The 18,915-nt window shown below is 47.8% G+C and overlaps 1 protein-coding gene across 9 annotated transcripts in view; it reads right to left on the bottom strand.

Annotated features, from left to right (window-relative positions):
• Window positions 1-18,528, bottom strand: part of ARHGEF6 (Rac/Cdc42 guanine nucleotide exchange factor 6) — a 38,982-nt gene extending 20,454 nt beyond the window's left edge. The window contains exons 1-6 of one of the 9 annotated variants that reach the window (XM_040572718.1): window positions 18,235-18,528; window positions 17,160-17,243; window positions 9,480-9,564; window positions 4,521-4,648; window positions 3,906-4,107; window positions 1,125-1,195 (exon numbers count right to left, since the gene is read on the bottom strand). In XM_040572718.1, coding sequence (XP_040428652.1) covers window positions 1,125-1,195; window positions 3,906-4,107; window positions 4,521-4,648; window positions 9,480-9,564; window positions 17,160-17,243; window positions 18,235-18,399 — 735 coding nt within the window. In that variant the 5' untranslated portion in view covers window positions 18,400-18,528. The other 8 variants (XM_040572720.1, XM_040572716.1, XM_040572717.1 and 5 more) reach the window with 8 other exon arrangements.
• Between the last annotated feature and the right edge of the window lie 387 nt (window positions 18,529-18,915).

Genomic DNA, 18,915 nt, shown 5'->3' with positions numbered 1-18,915 from the left:
TGCAGAACTGGCTGCCAAGGTATGCAAACAAACGATTCGTGCATGCATCCTGGGACCACCATTTGCACAAAGGCAGGCAGCGATTTAAACACAACAGTGGCCGGAATAAGGACGGCTCTTGAGACAGCTCAAGCCAGGGCACAGCTCACTGGCCACTGCAAGGAAGTGCCGAGTTTGGCTTGGCCCTGCGATTCCACCTCAGCAGCCAATTTGCCTCCAGCACAGGGCACATCAAACCCACGGCCCTCGCTCCCAGATTCTCAATGCAGGAAAAAAAAAACAACAACACACTCCAGTTTCTCAATGCAGAAGAGCTTTTGAGACAGTGGAGGTGGTTCCCAGCTGTCTGGAGATATTGTTTCTGCTTTGCTTTGTTTGAAATATATTTAGACATGCTGATGAGCATGTTTCACCTCCAGCACTGAGAGGCAGGGATGTCCACATGCATGCATTTTATCTGGCTTATACCGCAGGGCCTACTCAAGCCTGGAGGAAGGTACCTGCCCCCTCTGCCAGACATCACCACTCTGGTAGCGAGATGGCAGAACAGGCGATGTTTCTCTAACCTTTCTGCAGCCACCCTTCACAGCCTGGCATACCGACCTGCTCCAAAACCAAGCCAACAAGCCAGGCTGGGAGCTGTGACCACTGCCCCTTCTCGGGGGCTGCAGCTTCTGGCAGAGGCAGTGGGCAGACAGCTCGGGTGTAACACCTCCAGCCAAACCCAAAAAAGAGATCGTGGGTCACAGCCCTAATCTGGCTCGCCTTGCGCCATGACATTATCTCCCTACCTTTATCGATGGGAGATAGTAACAGACAGGAAAGGGCTGGGACTGAGATATCGTGCCTTATTCTCCAACACCGATCTCAAACTACCACCTCTGCTATGCTATCTTAGTTGCCTACTTTCAGCCTCTCCTCGTGACATTTTGCAGTGACTTCCACTTGCGGTTTATTGTCTTGATAGCCCTGAATCAAGCAAATGGCAACAGCTGCATTTTAAATACAGAGTCTCATCACCAATTGTTACAAATCGTTTCAATGATTTCTAAGGTAAGGAGACAGTTCAGAAGATTAATAATGTGCTACTTATTAAAATGTATGATCAGCACTTTAAAACTTACCACAGGGTAATAATTCTTTGTCAGCTGAGTGCTTTCAAGTCCTTTTAATGCTTTGGGAGAGAGTGGTTTATCTGTACAAAAAAACACATCAATAAATTATAGTGCACAGCTCTCATTCTAGCAGGAAGAGTCACTGCTGCATCATGTCCAGCAAACATAACATCACCCCTGTAAACACACAACTTCAGTTGCAGGGTTGGTTTTTCTGCTTCAGAACATTCAGGAGCGAATCGACGACGTGCAGTCGCTGGCTGCAGCCGAGCGAGCCGCAGCCGCGGCACTGCACAGCACCTGGCAGCAACTCGCAGGTTTGCTCCCAAATCCCTGGCAGCAGCCCCGTGTCTGGCACTGCTTGGAGCTACGGTGCGCCTTCACCTGGCCCACAAAATTTGGGTTTTAAAAACGGGTGTCTACCAAAAATGCTGGATATAGCGTTTAGTTCCAGGCAATTCACAAACTGAAGCCAACGCCAATCAGTAAATTAACCCTGTTCCACCCCTGCGGTCACCTGTGATGCAAAATCCGTGTGTGAATGAAGGCAGGTTTGAAGAAAAAAAGCTCACGCAAACCTCGTCAATTCTTGTCGTCCTTTTCTTATGCATTTGCTGAATCGCTGCGGACGCCACACGTGCGCACAGGCACGAACACACCCCCACACCAGTCCCCGCTCCGTTGCTCCTTCCCTCGCAAAGCGCATCCCCTGCCAGCAGACCCACCAACAAGCAGTGTGCGCTCTCAGCAGAGGAAGCAAGACCTCTGCTGCGCTGCTGCCAGGACATGCAGCTGGGAAACTCCCACATCTGCTGGGAGATGTTCCCGTCGCAGGCACGACCCAGGTGAGAGCGGCTTTGACACCTCTGGCCGGGCAGCCCAGAGGCACGGTCGCAGCTGTGGAGCCGGCCAGCCCACAGCCCCTCGGAGGGCTGCGCTGTGCAAGGCGGCCAGGCCGGCCTTTCTCCCTGTACGCACTGAGGGAAAGCAATTACTTTCATGCTGACAGCAGGGGAGAAGCTGAAATTGATAAATTTAGCTGCTGGGAAGCGCAGCTTGACGTATTGTCTAATTATTGCCCTTGTAGAGCTTCCTGTCACTTCCAGCCAGGAGCTCTGCGCCTCGTTTAAAGGCTCCAAGGAGCTTTGCTCCACGCAGCTAGTTATTTCGACCCAAAGGGCAGGCTTAGGACACAGTGGAAGTACAGACACTGCTGAAAAACGAGTGACTCTATTTAGAGTGACAAGTCTCGCGCTTCGGAGGCGAGGAGAGCAGCTCCCGCTGGCTTGCAGCAAGGGCTGTCCCCCGGGCAGCAGTCACGGTGGGTTAGCTGATGCTCCCTGCATCAGTCGCTGAAATACAGCCACGTGCCCTCGAGCAAGCGGAGACCGCTCTTTGGCTTTGTGCCTGCACCACGGGAACAAGCCCTGCTCCCACGTGAAGTGGGGAAGTGGGAAGACCGGGGGGCAAAAGCTTTGCTCATAAAAAAATCTGATGGGCTCCTACATCGGGATCAATGGGGGATTCATCCGTGGCTTCAATGAGGTGCTGCTACTTCATGCAGCTCCCATCTGACTTATCCCGTGGGACTGAATTTTGCTCTCGTTTTATAAAGTGGTTCTCTTCTCCACTCACTGACTTAATTAGTGATTCCTGGGTTGTGCCAGACAAGGCTTCAATCTCTGCTGCAACGTCCTGCTCCAGCTCAGACATCATTTTCCCAGAGGGAAATAGTGGGAGATGAGATATCCTAACAAAGATCATTTCATTTAGAGTTAAATAAAAACTGGCCTAATTCTGAACACTTACTCATTACTTTTATTCTTCCTTCCTCTTCTTTTTTGACTGCTAGTGTGGGAGTAACGATGTCTAATGGGGGCTGCACATTTTGCAGCCCTTTAGCAGCCCACTCCTTATGTCTCACGGTGTTTGAGGCCAGGGCTGATCCTGACCCACACAAACAACACTGATCACACAACAGGTCTGCATCTATTGTAAGTCTTCAAGGCACGTTAAGAAAAAACAAGTTTACTGTCACGCATCCTCAGAAGCACAACAGGGTGAACTGCTTGAATGGCTATGTAACACCACAGGGCAGTTCGCCAGGGGCATGCTTCATGTCATCGTCACCCCACATCTGGTTAAAATCACACCTCAGAAGATGTTAAGGACACTCGAGACAAAGCTCAATAAAGGCAAATGTCATCAGCTGGATTGTTCCCTCACTCTTTTCTCAATACTGCCTGTAGCTTCACAGCAGAAAATGCATCTGGGGGAAAACGTACTATGTGAAATCAGCCATTGCTATGCACAAAACCAGGGGTCTTTCCCTACGGCCATACAGTTTTTGTTGCTTTCCTCACTGAGACTGGGAGTATCCATTCCACCACTGCCAGAAATGGCAGGATCAAAGGCAAATGCATTGCCTGCCCTAGGTCTCTAACAAAAAGCTAATTCTGTGTTTCGACACTGGAGCGACCTGACAGCTCCCCAGAACAGCGGGAGGCAAGCAGACCCACGGAGCAATCTCCAGCCTCGTCCTGCAGCGACGTGCCGCTGTGCTGCTGGGGCTCGGCAAAGCACGCTGGGGAAGAGGGCAAAGCAGCTCTCAAAGAAGTCATGCGAAAGCCTGAGCTTTCCCCTCCTGGCGCCATTCATACTTCCATTAGCACTGCTGCTTTAAGCACACTAACGGTCCTTAATAAATAGCAGCAATTTCCCAAAGGCATAAGGATCTACACTGCATTATACCACTGTCATTCAATCAGCCCTTGAAAGCAATTTGCTTACCGGTGGATTTGATTTCTCTGACGTAGTTGCTTGGGAACCAGCCTGTTTTTCCATTCAAGGTCCCTTCCCACCAGCCCCCTTCTTCAACCCGGGTGACATAAATAATGTCTCCTTTGTTAACGGAGAGTTCATCCTCATTGGTCTGCTTAAAATTGAACCTGGCCTTTACCACCAGCTGATGACTGCCATTCTCGGTCATCTCCTAAGGAAAGAAACATGGAAAAACATTAGTGGATAGTCCAAAAAAGCAGAAGCCAGTAGGACAAGCCATTGTTCTTTGTTGTTACAGCTGTTTTTTTCAGTATTGCACTTCAAAACAGCAGTAACATCTTGCTCTTGTGTAATCACTCCCGCCAGAGGATCACAAGGTCCCTCCCAAGAATTAACTCAGTCTCACAGTGCATTGGGAAGCAGATAAGCATCGCCCTCTTCATTTCCCAGAGAGAAGCACCACAGTTTGAGAAGCCACCAGGCTCTCTCCAGCCTAGGCAGCAAAGCTGCGATGGAGATCAGGGCAGAACAAGCCACGCTGGCATGCTCGACCCAGAGGTACTGCTCACATCCCTCTGCCCCCACAGCCATTAAACCCTTAATAAAATTTTAAATAAAGGATACCACAGGCTTGGACTGCCTCCTTAACACCCTTGCTGACTGTGAAGCTGTGCTGTTGGCGTCAGCGTGGGCACCTCCAGCCGCAGAGCTAAGAGACGACAGATGCGAACATGGCCCTTTTGACGGCTGATCTGGTAAAGCAAAAACAACGTCTGAGATTTACCCTGCACTCCCCAATCCCTCTGCATCACACCAAGCAAAGAACGAAGCCCACAAAGGAAACAAGAACAGGGGACAACAGCTGGAGGAGCATCTATCAGAGCACAATACCTACGGCACTCCCAATCAACAGTCAGGATGGTTTTGCTGGGCTGGGTTAACTCTTCCATGAGGGAAGAAGCTGAATTACATCCCAAGGCGCTCCTACATTACGCCAGCCCTGTGGCCACATATCCAATTGCAGTATTTTTTTGAAATCGCCCTTAAAACAGCTGAAAAATAAACTAATGCTTAGCCCGGTGCTGCCCAACTGGGAATGTCTCTGGGATCCAAGTAAGCACCACTGAAGGTGTTTCAAAGGTTAGCTCGCAAGTGAGCTCTCTCAGGTCACCTCTGCAGCTGCGGCGTGGGTTTCCTAAAAGGCTAACAGCTGTTCAACACATCCTTCTCCAGATAAGTCCTTCTGGGTTCAGTACACATCTGAGAGAGGCTATGCACAATTTTGATTACTGTTCATGGACTGATGCCACGAGCCACGTGAGAGAGGGATTTGGGTTCCTCTGAGGAAGGACAGGAGCTTCGCCCCCAGGAGGCTGACAGCGCACAGAAAGGACGAAACCATCCCAGCAGCTCTCGGAGCTGCTTCCTTCACACGCTCCGAGCTCGTCGCTTTGCATACTGGTCTCTGGGCCTGATCCTGACACCGCATGCCCGATGATGGAAATAGTGCTGCTCTGACACAGATCTGTGTTTCACAATGAGCAATTTGCTTTTATATTGACACCGAGGAACTTGCCAGAGGGTAAAAAGTTTTGTGGTTGCAACTGCCCTGTGCTGAGAGAGAATCACCTGGAAGGGAAGCACCAGCCTCTGCAGGACCTCGCAGCACCTAGCCCTAATCCTGCTTGGATGCTGCACAGCTGTGAAAAGAGGAGTTTCAAGGCGCTGCGGTTTCCAGTAGTCCTCTGCTACTGTACCCCATGCCACGCTGTGGGAAAACAACCAGATCACCTCCTCTCTATGTGCCAGCAGGCAAAAATGAAGCAACAGCAGATATTATCATTTCAGGAAATTGTGTGGAGTACTTTGAGATTTCCCTTCTAGCTTCTTTTTAGATCTAAGAAAATGCCTGTATTCCAGAGAAGTTACTTTCCAACTGCAGTGTGGAGCTTGCATGCCCACAGATCACAAAAGCCCTGAGAAGAGCAGACTGCTGTCTGCAGGTGTCACTTTGCTGGGCGTGCAGGTCCTCTGGATAACACTGGGAGTTCTTCATTGAAAACGCTGCAACTGGAGAAGGTGATCAAGCGACCAAGTGCGTGCACGACTCAGAAAACACAAAGCTGAGACTGCTGTTTCCCTGTTATCCTCCAGTCTGAATGTCAATATGGAAAAATCATTCCAAAGGGGAAGCTTGGTGGGAGTTACTGGAACTCAGCTGGGCTTTTATTCTCCCAAGAGGATTTTTGTTTCAATAGAAAAACACCTCGTCCTTAGATCAGACCTGGAGCAACACAAAGTGCAAGCTCTTTGGAGAGGGGACTGCCTTCTGCTTTGTCTTTCTCTACAGTGCCTTGCACAATGGGACCAGGTCCATGACTACGACTTCCAGGCGCCGCTGCCTTACAGGTCAACGGCCATACCTTAAACACGCACTGGGCTGTCCAATCCCTGCTCCAACGATGGACAACGTTCATGCTAAATCACATGTGCCATCAGTGAGTCAGTTTTCTCTCTCGCCCTGCTCATTACACAATTGCCTGATGACCACACAGTAAATTCCCAGCTCCCCAGACTGCAGCAGCAATAGCGAAGCCTCTTGGTATGGAAAACCCGCTTTGCAAACACAGGATTTTTTTTCTCTGAAGCACCCTGATATTTGAGCAGGAGTGGTTTCAGCTGCTCCCGGCAACACACAGACCAGGAGGGGTGGCCAGCTGCCAGTCTGAGATGTTCTTCCCTTGATTCCTTCTAAAAAGGGAGGGCGTAGACCGCGAGTCTAGACTTCTCTGCTTATTCAAGCAATCAGCCACAGTCCCACGGAAATGACTTGGTTGCTGCAGATTTTATGCTTCTCTCTGCCCCTCCCTATCTTCCAAAGCTTTTATAAATATCTGCAGCAACCTAGAAACAAATGTAAAACTGACTTTGACAGTTTGGCAGGGAAGTGTATCATTTATATTGCATCATGACAGCGTCCTATTTTATGCCTGGTCCAGCATGGAACACTGCTGCCATATGTTGCTTAAACTACGGTTAAAATAGCTGGGTTTTCTGCTCACATTCCTACACTATTTTGGGCAGAAGAGCCTAGCCTGATCCATCACAGCTGGTTTTCCTCCCCTGCCCTCTCTTTCAGATAAAAGCATCAAGCTCTGTGTTGCTGTTATCTGACAGACAGCTGCTGAATACTGAGTTTAACACTTCACCATGCTCCTAGTTATTTGCATAGCAAGACCCATGAAGACGTAAGGATTTGGACTTCACGTGGATGCTCAGAAACACGTTCTCACACCGCTTCCCTAGCTGTCATCTCCTTCTCGCCGTCTCCTACACGGGTGTCGGGTGCTCTGCGGGGAAGGGCTGTATGTGCAGCTCTGCCGGAGCCCTTGTGACAGCAGAAGCTGAAGGAGCCCGCACCAGGCTGCTCCTGCCACCCCTTTCAGCCCTGGCGGACAGACAAACCGGGCCATCCGCAGTGGCGGCTTGTAGGATGCAGGCTCCTGTTTCTCAGGAACTTGGCCAAGCCACCAAAAAGCAAACGTTTTAGGCATGTATTTATTTTACCCTGTACTTTTCCCAAGGGTGCTCTCTGCCTGAGCAGCTAATTATATCACAGGCATTGCGCTTTTTAACATTTAAACAGAGAAAGCATATGCTCAAACAGATGTTTGCCATGAAACCAAGAGGATCCCAGCTCCCCCATAGCCCCTTGGGGAACACGTGATAGAAACTATTCCACTGCAAAGCCGTGTCCTGAGCTTCCCCCAGTGATTGCAAAAAAGCAATTTGGGGCTGTTAATCCGGGGACTGCTGCAACAACAGCACGGCAGCCTCGCTGTCCCATCGTCACACAGGGAGCAAAAGCATGCTCCTTCTGCTCCAGCAACACGCCAGGAGAGGCAGGAAAGCCTCTGACTCTTCGCTCTCAGAATAACGAAGCCAATGTCCATCACAATTACAGCGTTTGCAAAGGCTACTCCTTGTCTAGGTAATCTGCATTTTATACCCCCATCATATTGAACTGCGGGAATTTTCTAAATGGGGTCACCGGGTGCTGCCATTTAATGGGCCAGGGAGAGGCTGTAAGATGTGCTGAGGCTGCCTTCCCACCACTGACAGCTGGGGAGCGAGCCGGCGGCAGGGCTGAGGGCTGGCTGCAGAGGGGCAGTCTGGCAACCTGTGGCTCTTTGGAGCAGCACTGCACACCCACGCTCACGCTTACTTACGTGTGCGTGCGTGTGTGTACGTATATATATCATATACCCCTTGATGTTTATATAATATATACATTAGAGTTTATATAATAGTTTATATAAGTATAGTATGTATTATATATAAATATAAAAAGGATTTTATAAAACCTTGCATCAGAACAGAAAAGGGAAAAAGAAAGAAGAGGGTCCTGAGGTTGTTTAACTGAACACCCGAGCAGCTCTGCAGCACTGTGCTAGCAGATGAGAATACCAAAGCAAAAACTAAATTGAAAAAGTGAAACAACTCAAAACCAAAACAAACTAAATTTAGACAAAACACAGTGAATCAACAGAAAAACCTGCCCATGAAAGGAAAATGGCGTTTTGGGTTTTGAATTTTTCTACTTTTAATCACCTAAAATGTAATCTCCCACAGGGAAATTGAACTCGCATCCTGGTGTTGGATTTTGGTGGGTGTGCAGGACTCTCTGTGCAAATCCATTTTGTATGACGGAGCGATAAGTGTTCTCCACCCTAAAACATCTCTCCAGCTCAGTGCAGACCTGTTCCTCAGCCCCTCAGTAAGGAGGCCCTGGTCCTTGCATCCCTCCCCTGAACACCACACTGGAACCCTTTCCTCTGTCAGTACAAAAGCAGGGAACTGTCTGTGAAAATACAGAAAACCTTTTTGTACCCCCCAGCAAACCTCTGCTTTCAAAGCCCAAGTGACTGAATATATTGGCATATAGCAGGCCGCAGAGAACGGCCAAACATTGGGGATGGAAAAAAGAGAAGATGATTTGCTTTGCTTCAGCAGCCTGCTCCTGCACTGAGTGAGACAGGAGAAGTCATCAGCCGCAATTGTCAGCGTTCGGTTCCCAATTATGGGATCCCACTCCACAGAGCCCCGAGGAGGAACATCAATACAATTGACTGAGCATCTGGCAACGTTGTTTGTTTTGACATTCAGTAAAGATATTACACAGATGGGTCTGTTTTTCTGCTCGGCTCTAAAACACACTATTTGAAATCTGACATTTGCATTTTGAGAGGTACATGCTAATTTACGTCGAGGCTCCTTTACAATGACCTACTTTGAGGTCCCTTAATGCTGTCAAAAATGAACAGAGGTTCCTTAGTGTAAAGTGATAATCTTGTTCTGCAAAGTGCATACAGCAACTCTGAAACACCACGTTTAAACCTGGAGTTGGTAGAAACATGAAGTATTGATCCTAGCATTCAGTATCAGGCACACAATGCTGGCAGCACAATTTGACAAGCCTCCAGAAATTATCATAAACAATGAATTACCAAAAAACCCACCCCAGCATGCATATGAAATGGTATTTGAAAATACAACAGAAAAAAAACAAAAACTTTTTCTTACCTTCAGTAGCTTTATTTACAGCTGTTAATGTACTCAGGACCTTGGAGAACTGTTCTCCGGTGTACAAATCATGTGGATCAAATAGCTGCAAAAAAAGAACTTTGTCAGTTTAGCACAAAACATCTCACTCTCGCGTCTGAGCAGCCCACGTTGCTGCATGGCACCAGAGATGATTAAGTAGCCCAAATGTTTCTGCAGGGGTAGGGGCTTTACTTGGGGCTGATCAGTCCCATTTCCTTTGGGGCTAGGGCATTGCTGGGGTGCCAGTGGCATGCGGGAAGGGCAGGGGCACCCATTGGCATACCGAGTGCAATGCTGCAGACACAGAGGGAAGCAATTGGTGCTGCCTGCAGAGAAGGGACTCCTTTGAAAATCGCTGAGAAGGTTACTGCTTGCCTTGAGGGAAGGAAAGATTTTGTTGCTATTTTTGTTATCTAAAGCTAAAGAGATTGAGGCTGTACATACACACACACACACTTTCCACAGCAGAAGAAACAAACACACAGAATTTTCTGCTATTGCAATATAGCACATATAATAATACATTTACAATTTTTCACAGGAAGCAAGAAAAGGTTATTTTACGTGCAAAAATCCCACTCTCAAGAATTTTGTGCTGCTGAGTCTCAATGACAAAACAGAAATACATGGATAGCAACGGCTTATTTTCTGTGACTGGTAAACCCGATCTTGTAAACCCAGCCCTCTACAAATCGCCCCCACCACAAAGAGGGGCAACCTGAGTTTCCAAAGCACTGCAACCCTCTCTAATACGGGAGAAAGCCCTGGAGTTCACACAGACTGTACAAACCCTTTCATTAATGAAGCAGAAATAAGTGATAGAAAAAGCCCCTGGTCGTGGTACCACCAAGACACCACCTGCTAATCCATGAATACATGCTGTCTTGCAGACAGAGGCTACAGATCTGCAAATCCAACAAGCACAAAAAGTGATTTTAAAGCTGTCCTGTCAGACACCATCTACGCACAAATACTTCCAATGCACTAAGGAGTCTATCCTGCTAAATAAGTACAAGAGCATTAATTATCTTTAGGGTAGTACTGCCCTTTAAAATGGCCCTCTCTTGCTTTCCTCATACAGCTCCTTGGGTACGCTGGGCATATATCAAAGAGGAATGGGACTGGTCTGTTCTGCAGCCCTGGATGCTCGCGGCATCTCTTTCCCCGACACATCCGTGCAGCAAAAGTCCAACACGGGCAGTACAAGGCCACTCTTTGTTGATTATATTTTTAAAACCTGACTCGGACACTCAATACCGAGAGAAAGTCTTTACCCAAGAGAAAGCAATTTAATCCCTGCTCAGAGGGGAAACACACTGCTGCAGCTCACACCCGAACGTTACAAGCGTTAAAATCAGCGGCTCTGATCGCGCCTACCGCTCCGCACAGTTCTGGGACGTCCCCACCTACCTCGGGCTGATCTGGAGCTCATCTACTGCCCGCTCTCACTCGGTTTTGCTCCTGCAGACCACGCGGACCCTGTCCCCCGTGCCAGCTGTCCACTGGAGTGAGAACTATTTTCCTGCCTTGTAGTGGCAACCGATGCTATCTGAGCATCGCCTCCAGCCCTGAGCAGCAATGTTAGAGCCTCCGTGGAAAGGGAGACGGTAACGGAGAGCCCCAGCGCACGCTGACCCCGTTGGCAGCCGCTAGCGGATGCAACGTTACAGTAACGCGTCCTCACCCTCCTGCCAAGCAGAAGCGGAAAGTAAACAGCGAGGCTGCAGCATTTGCGTGCATCTCTCTGGTGTGTCATTTTCTCAGTCATGCCTTTTTTCTTCCACTTCAGTAAGTCCAGAAAAACAAGTCCTGCCTTGAATGAATGGTGTGTTTTTCTTAAAGGACCAAGGTGGAGAAATACTTCCCCAGTCCTTTAATGCACAAAATAATGCTGCAAGCTCAGAGTCATCAGACCGACAAAGTCCAGAGGAAAATGGTGGTGGTGGATACGCAAATAAATCCTAGCACGAAAGCAAGCAAACTTTTAGGACTTTTCTGCATGGAGAATTTGTCTGGAACAGCCACTGTGAAACAATGTGAAAAACTCTTCCAGTTGAGCCAGCGTAATTTAAATGTACTCTTCAGCTTGTTCCAGAATAAACTCACCTTATAGAAAAGTCCTCATTTATGAGCTAAAAGTCGCTTTTTCCAGTGCAATCCATCCATAATTCCATTCGTAACTACAAGACAAGCCTCAAGGCTGGACGAAAAACAGAGAGAGGGAGAGACCTTCTGCTATTAGCTCACGGAAGAGCTGGTGGATGGAAGCAAAACCCCACTTAAATCTACAGCTGCCTTTAGGGAATCTGGGTTAAAAAGCTTCTCCTACTTCCAGAATCGCAGACTGCGGCTCCCGGCAGTGAATCGCTCCGGCTGCTCCGCAAGCACCGCACCGCGGACGGACGGACAGACAGACAGACGGATGGACGGACAGACAAACGGACGGACAGACGGACCGCACTGCTGCTGCCGGCCCTCGCAGCGAAGAGCGGGCTGGGGAGGAAGGGGACAGCCACCGGAGAAGCCCTTCCCTGCAGACACCTCCCTGACCCTCCAAAAAACCAAACCCACACGCAAATCCAACCCAGCTGCACCCTTCAAGCCCCCGTCACTGAAACCCCAGGAGGTGCAGGGAAGTTCGGGGAAGCCGGGCTGCGTTTCGAGCCGGAGCCGAGCCGCTTCACCCGCACGCAGCGACCCCCGCGCCCGGCCGCAACCCTGACGGAGCCCACGCTGCGTGCCAAGCCCGCAGCTCGCCGCGACCGGACGCACCGACGGGGCCGGGACCGGGACCGGGACCGGGGCCGGGGAGGGCGCATGGCGATGCGCCCGTGGGCACACCCGTGGGTGCCACCCCCGAGGAGCGGCTGGGGACGCGCGTGGGGGCCGGCGGGAGCGACTCCGCGGGACTCACGGCGGGGGGGGGGCGGGCGGAGAGCCCCGGGGCATGGCGGCGGCGGCGGGCGGTGCTGCGGGCCGGGTGCCGGCCGCTGCGGCTCTGACCCGGAGCCGGATCGCGGCGCGGAGAAGGGGGAAGGGGAAGGGGAAGTGGCGGGCGGCGCCGCCGCCCCGCTCCGCCCCGCCGCGGCTCCCTCAGCCGGCCGCGGGTGGGAGGCAGCGGGAGGGCGAGGGGGGGGAACGGGAGGTGGGGAAGGGGAAAGGAGGAAGGGATTGGGGGGGGGGGGTTAGGGAAAGCGAAGGAGGAAAAGGAGAAAAAAAAAGAAGAGAGAAAGAAAAAGCGACAGGAAAGACGAAGGGGAAAGGATAGAAGGGAAAATGCAAGCCGTGGAAATGGTATTCACAGCGTTCTTGCAACACGGAGACACACTGCAGCAGGGCTGTGCTTGAGCCGCAGCTCAGCGGAGGCAGTGACATTCCCCGAAACAACTTGTCCTCGCACAGCAAGCGCAGCGCCTGCACTGCGTGTGCCCATCTGCTCGGGAACGCGCTCCTGCGGGGAGCGTGAAATTCCCCCGACACCTCCGCACAGCAGCGGGCTGCAGCACGGGAAGGAGATGAAGCGCCGCGCTGGCATCCCCTGCGGACCCCAGCTGTAGGCCCCTACCCCACGGGGGACGCAGGGGTTTCAGAGACACCCCGTACACCTCTGGGCTGGAGGTCTCCAGGTGCTGGGTCACTGTCTCGGTCATATCCATTCCCAGCGCTTGCACTGGTCGGTGCTGGGCAGGGGCTCTCGTTTTGACATTACCCAGCTAGGAAAGCAGGAGCAAAGACAAAGCAGTGCAGGCTTAGGAAGCACACGGATGGGGAGCCGAGAGGGTGACGATTTTTCAGCTGCCCTCCCAATGTCTCAGTCTAGAAAGACTTTGGTGAAAGTTGCAAGCACCTCCAACTTCAGAAATAGCTACAGTTCCACCCACGGTGCCTGTGACACGCTGCATGCTTCATGGTCGTTCTGGACAGTCTGATTTAATCCAGATATTGATTTATCTTCAGAAACCAGTCTTAGTTCACAAAATCCATCCCCTTGCCAGAAGTTTTGTGGTCATACTAGCAATAAAATGCTGCTGCTGAGTGGAAGTTAGGATCTCGTGATTCTTCAGCAGTAAGTGAAGCTATTTAGTTGTTGTTATATATGCATAGAGGTACCAACAGCAAAAGCAACTCATCGTTCCCATTTTTTGCCCTTAGAACAAGCTAGGCCTTTTTACCCGCCTCATCGTTTTTCTCTTTCCTTGTGATCCTTCTCCTTGATCTGCTACACTAGACTCCCTCTGGCCCTTGGGACAGACCCCCTTGCCTTCCAGTTTCCCCCTCGACCCACCAGCATCCAGCTGTCACTGCCTTAGCAGCACTCACTCACTGGGCCAGATCTGGGGTCATTTACACAGCTCGGAGCCGAAGCCAGTGTAAACAAAGTGCAGCGAGGTTATCTGCACTGTTCCTCAGTCCAAACCACCACAGAATCCTCTAAGGACAGTTAAGCTCCAAGTAAGCACCCACATCCTCTGTCACAGCAGAGCTGGGCTGATAGGCATTCCTGTGACTTACAGCAAATTCTGGCATTGAAAAGCAGCAGGAAAATTTTAGACGCAGTCTCATTGTTTCACCTAATTATTACAGCACTTGTCTGGTTAGAAGTAGGTGTTGACTCCTCTGCTTGCCTCCTTTGTTTTAGGACTAACACATTTGAAGCAGCAAATCTTTGCAGAGGCTTCAGTCCTAGGCTGAAGCGAAGGAAGAGGTGGGGTACTTACACCCTGCAACGGGATGCGCTATTCCAGCTCACCCCACCAGCCTGTGGAGCTGCTGCAACTTTACAGAGCCACTCAAAGCAGAAAGGTCACAGTGTCCTTTTCCCTCCCTTCCACTGGGTCCAAGTGTACATCCGACTGTTTGGTGCTGTTTGCCTTGCTGTATCTGTCTCCCACTTCCTGAGACTTGAGTTACCAGGACAACAAAGAAGGGTGGGAGGAAAGTGCACGCATGTAGCTCTGCGGGAGTAACCTCTCGGCATGCCCCCACCGCAAGAGAGAGCCAAGCAGCATCTACTCAGCGGAAGGTGGGACTTGGGTTTCAACTGCATTCTGTTGGAAAGCCTACCTTCTGCACTAACCCACACCTTCCTAGCACACTAGCGACGCATCGTGAGGGGATGTATTCAGCTCCAAATGGCAGCTGTACAAAGGTGTGCGGTGACTGAAACAAATTTAAGGCATAGTATAAAGGTAGAGATTGCTGTAGTAAAGTACGACAAAGCCATGGGATGCTAGGAGGGGATGCTAATGTCATGAATGCTTGAGATTTCTCTGGATGAGCCTTTCATACAGGTCCTTATCCAGAGGAAGTTCTGGGCTCTGAATGTCCTCAAACATCCTCTTTTGCTCACATCTGCAACAGGAACAGAATCTCTGACCTTAACATGCACTTGTCAGTCTCAAGACAGGAGAAGTAGCTCAGCCCTAGTGCCAGGCTACTGTTTCCTACCTAAGAGTTCTGCGGCACTTGGAGAAGGGCTGAATTTGACAGAACCTTTAGGGTGTTGTTTTTTTTTTTTCAAATCCAAAGTTTGTGTAAGCAGCAGCATGGCAGTCAGGGAACTCAAACCTGTTATTAAACTAAAAGCTTTCCTGATGTTACCCTTTCCTCTTGCCCGGTTACTGGAGCAGAACAGATTTTCTGTCCTGTGTTCATTTTCCTCAGACCTGACACCAGATCACTACAACTTCATTGCTGATAGATCCTGGAACAAGAAGGTTCCCTGCCTGTTCTGATGCTCTCAGCATGCTTTCAGTGTAATGAGCTGGGCAGAAAATCCCTCTGAAAGGCAGCAGTCCTTCTCAAGGCAAACTAAGTATCAGACATGAGGGAGAGCCACCTATAGGCACCCTTTCAGAGTGCCATTGCCAAGAGAGTCCAGACAGGGCAGTATTTGGGAGGAACACATGGCAGAAGGTTTTCAAGTTCCCTGTGGCTTTCCCTTTAGAGCACTCAGAAAAGCTGGTAATGTGGGAAGAGAAGAGCTGGAGAGAAACGTAACACATGTACCATGTATTGTCCACCATCTCAGCTGTCCTGCCTTGAGCATCCCTCTTCACTTGGCATCTTAATCTGGCTACTATTTTTTTGGAAACAAACAATAAAAAAATCATTTTAGCTGGAGAGATCTGAGCATGAGCTTTTATTCAGTTTTTGAGGTCTCCTTTCAGCCGAGACAGGGGCAGCCACAAAAGTATTATCAAAGCTACTGAAGGCTGAGAATATTTTAAAGATTAAGGGGGTTATAAATCAGAAACAGAAAAAAAAAACAAAAACCACCAAAGTTAGAACCATTTTCTTAAAACAAGGAAGAAAAGGAATGGGGAAGATCAAAGCATCACCCGGAGCGAGATGCAGTGTTGCTAGTCCATAATACCTGAAAATCATGAAAAGACTGCAGTATTGCAGAAGTGGCTTAAATACTATGAGATGTTAAAGCACAACAGTTGAGGACTACTCCTGTCTTATCTTTTAGACGTTTAAGATTTCTATTTTGTGGTATTTTCCATCACAACCATTATGATTAGTTTTTAAATAGAAAAATAATCTCTCTGAAAATTTGAGAAAATCACATGGTCAAGTACCAGAAGACTGTCAACATTGATTTCTGATGTGATAGGCCTTCGGTGATTCTATATATATCTGCTCTTAATCTATGCTGCTGCAAAAGGCTTTTAGAAATGGATTACTGGGAAACAACAGGCTAGTGAAACAGTTCTGGAATAAGCAAATTTTCATGCTGGTTAGCCGAAAAGGTCTGTAGAGAAGAAAGGATCTTTGCTTGCTTAGACCTTCAGAGGAGACATGCAGGAACAGAGTTACCATGAATTGGACTTTCTCCTCACTGTGGTGCGTGAATGTTTTGCATAATGCCCAAGGATGCTGTTCCCTGCTTCTGCCAGATTCTGTCTTTTTCACAATGTTGGTATTTTAAACAAGATGTTGACAGCTCTTAATTACAGGCTTCTTTCTACCGTAGGAATGCCAGTGTGATACAAAAGTCTTTAAAATACATTTTAAATCCATATGCATTTAGTAAAAAATGTAATGGCACAATCAGCTGAAGTCTTAAGTCATTCATTTAGACTCTGATCTTGCAAATATGAATTATACTTAGGCATAAGAATCTGCATGAATATAGAATCAGGAATAGCCACTGATAAGGTACTCTTTGTCTTCATTAGGATTATTTATATGGATAAGGATCAATCTAATATTATGGTTTTGGCAGAATCTCATGCAACATTTGCAAAGGGATGAAAAATACTGCAGGATTAAGAATATTTCACCTTTATAGTAAAACAAGGCTAAAAACTGCAAGCCCTTGCCTCCAATAAAAAACAAAACAAAACAAGGCATGCACAGGTTCACCTGCTTAACTCTGTTTAGACAGAACTCCTGTTATTGACGCATGTATTTCTACCTGACCATTTAGATTCTTCTCAAAGATGTGGAGGAACCTGTTAAGCTCACAATCAATACACTTCAAGTTCTCCAGAAAGAATATTAAATTATTGATCCTCCTATTTATGTTATTAATACAAAAGACTAGGAATGACTACCAGTTTTGTCCATCTAGCATTTGGCTTCCATTCAGAAGGTTTATTAAACAAGCACAATATTACAACAAAATAATGTAAAGGATACAAGCTGACTTACCTCCACTTTAAGAAGTGCACAGCCTTTCAAGAATTCCTGGATATTACTGATGCAATCAGCTTCATTTTTTGGCTCCAGACAATACTAAAGAAACAAAATCCACTGAGATCATTGCATTACCTTCCATATAGCCTCTAGTCAGAAGGCCTGCATGAATATTGACACGTGTGTTTTATACTGAATTAGGGAAGCTTCTTAAGGGGGCGGATGGGGGTGGCAGGCAAGCTGTCGAACCAGGAAGACAGAGCCACTGGAGGAAGTGATGCATAAATTGAAATGGTCGGCATCTTGTTTTGAATGTCAGCATATGACAATGCCCTAAATGACAGGGGGAAATTGATGACTTTTAAGAACACACAGTCCCAAACCATCATATACAAGCAAAAGGAGCTAGCAAGTGTTGTTTTTTTCATAATAAAGGCTCCTGTTTTACAGGGTAGACTTTTTTTTTTTTTTTGAATTTAACAGCTTCTCTTCTGTGTTGCCATTTCCTATCTCTCATTGGACTCCTTCCCTTTTTTTTTCTCCTGCAGTTACATAGCACTTTTGGACTGTCTGAATATATGCCTCGTAAAACTGTAATATGAGGTTCTCACATGATTTAAATGACTTCAGTACCAATGGATTTGCTGGACTTGGAACAGCTCAAAATTGCACGGATATAAGGTTAATTTATTCCTAATCTTGTTCTCTAGTGTACTTCCTGATTAGCAAAGTATTTTACAGTAAGAGTTCTGAAAGAGTATATTTACACTGTTGTAATTCATGCTATTTAAGTAAATACAAACAAACTGCATATCCTATTCAAAACCAGGATTTTCATCTCTGGTAGGCCCAGTATTTCCTGTCACTGAATGAACATGCGCTAACTCAGCCAACTGCAACCGTCTGGGGTTGTTTTTCTGGATGTCAAGAGACAAAATCAAAGAAGTAAGGCGAAATCGTATTCTGCTCTCAGGTATAACTAGCAACTTGAATGTTAATCGTTCATCTAACCGATGAAGAAAAGAAAAAAGTATCTCAAAATGACCGTGCAGTTATTTCAGACTAGCAAAATACATCTTACAAGAATTACCTTTTCTGCAGATCCCGGAAGAAGTCGATTGATGAGTTTACAGAGCACGGTTCCATCTTTCAGAGAAGTTTTCAGGAACTCTTCTGGATCATCTACTATTTTCTTAGGGGAATTCAGAACTCCTAGTGAAATAAGCCACGTTACAATTTGCTCTTCTGGATTCATTGCCGAGACTTCTGCCACCAGCGCAGTTCTGGGCAGCAGCTTGCACTAACCCACATCCGTGATTACATCTTCCTGCCTCTTTTGCTGGTTGCAGAGCTCAAATGTGAAACAACTTTTTTTTTTTCTCCCTCCTTTTTGCTCAGCACCAATGCTCACCAAAGGTAAAGAATCAGAAGTAATGATACTTTAAGGTAAGAAACAACTTTTTTACAAAATGCTTTCTAGCGTGCTCTGTTAAAGAGAGACAGCGAAAGCAGACCTTCAACTACACGTTTAAATTATTGCAAATAGAAGTATTTAATGTGGAGATTTTTATTCCACAATAAAGATCTTACCTACCGACCTTCTCCTTTTGCCAGACACTATCATCTCGTAAACCTGGTCTTCACTTGTGGCTATTGCCCAAAGTAGTAAATGTCTTTAATACACTGAGATATTTACAGAGTTAAAATTGAAATTCCCACTAAACATGACTGGGGGAGAACGTTACACTAACTTTAAATAACATTTTTAAAC

The sequence above is a fragment of the Cygnus olor genome, chromosome 13 (assembly GCF_009769625.2).
Source record: "Cygnus olor isolate bCygOlo1 chromosome 13, bCygOlo1.pri.v2, whole genome shotgun sequence".
In the NCBI taxonomy this organism is placed as follows: domain Eukaryota; kingdom Metazoa; phylum Chordata; class Aves; order Anseriformes; family Anatidae; genus Cygnus; species Cygnus olor.
The sequence above is the reverse complement of the archived record's forward strand: the minus strand, read 5'-3'. Positions and strand labels throughout refer to the sequence as shown.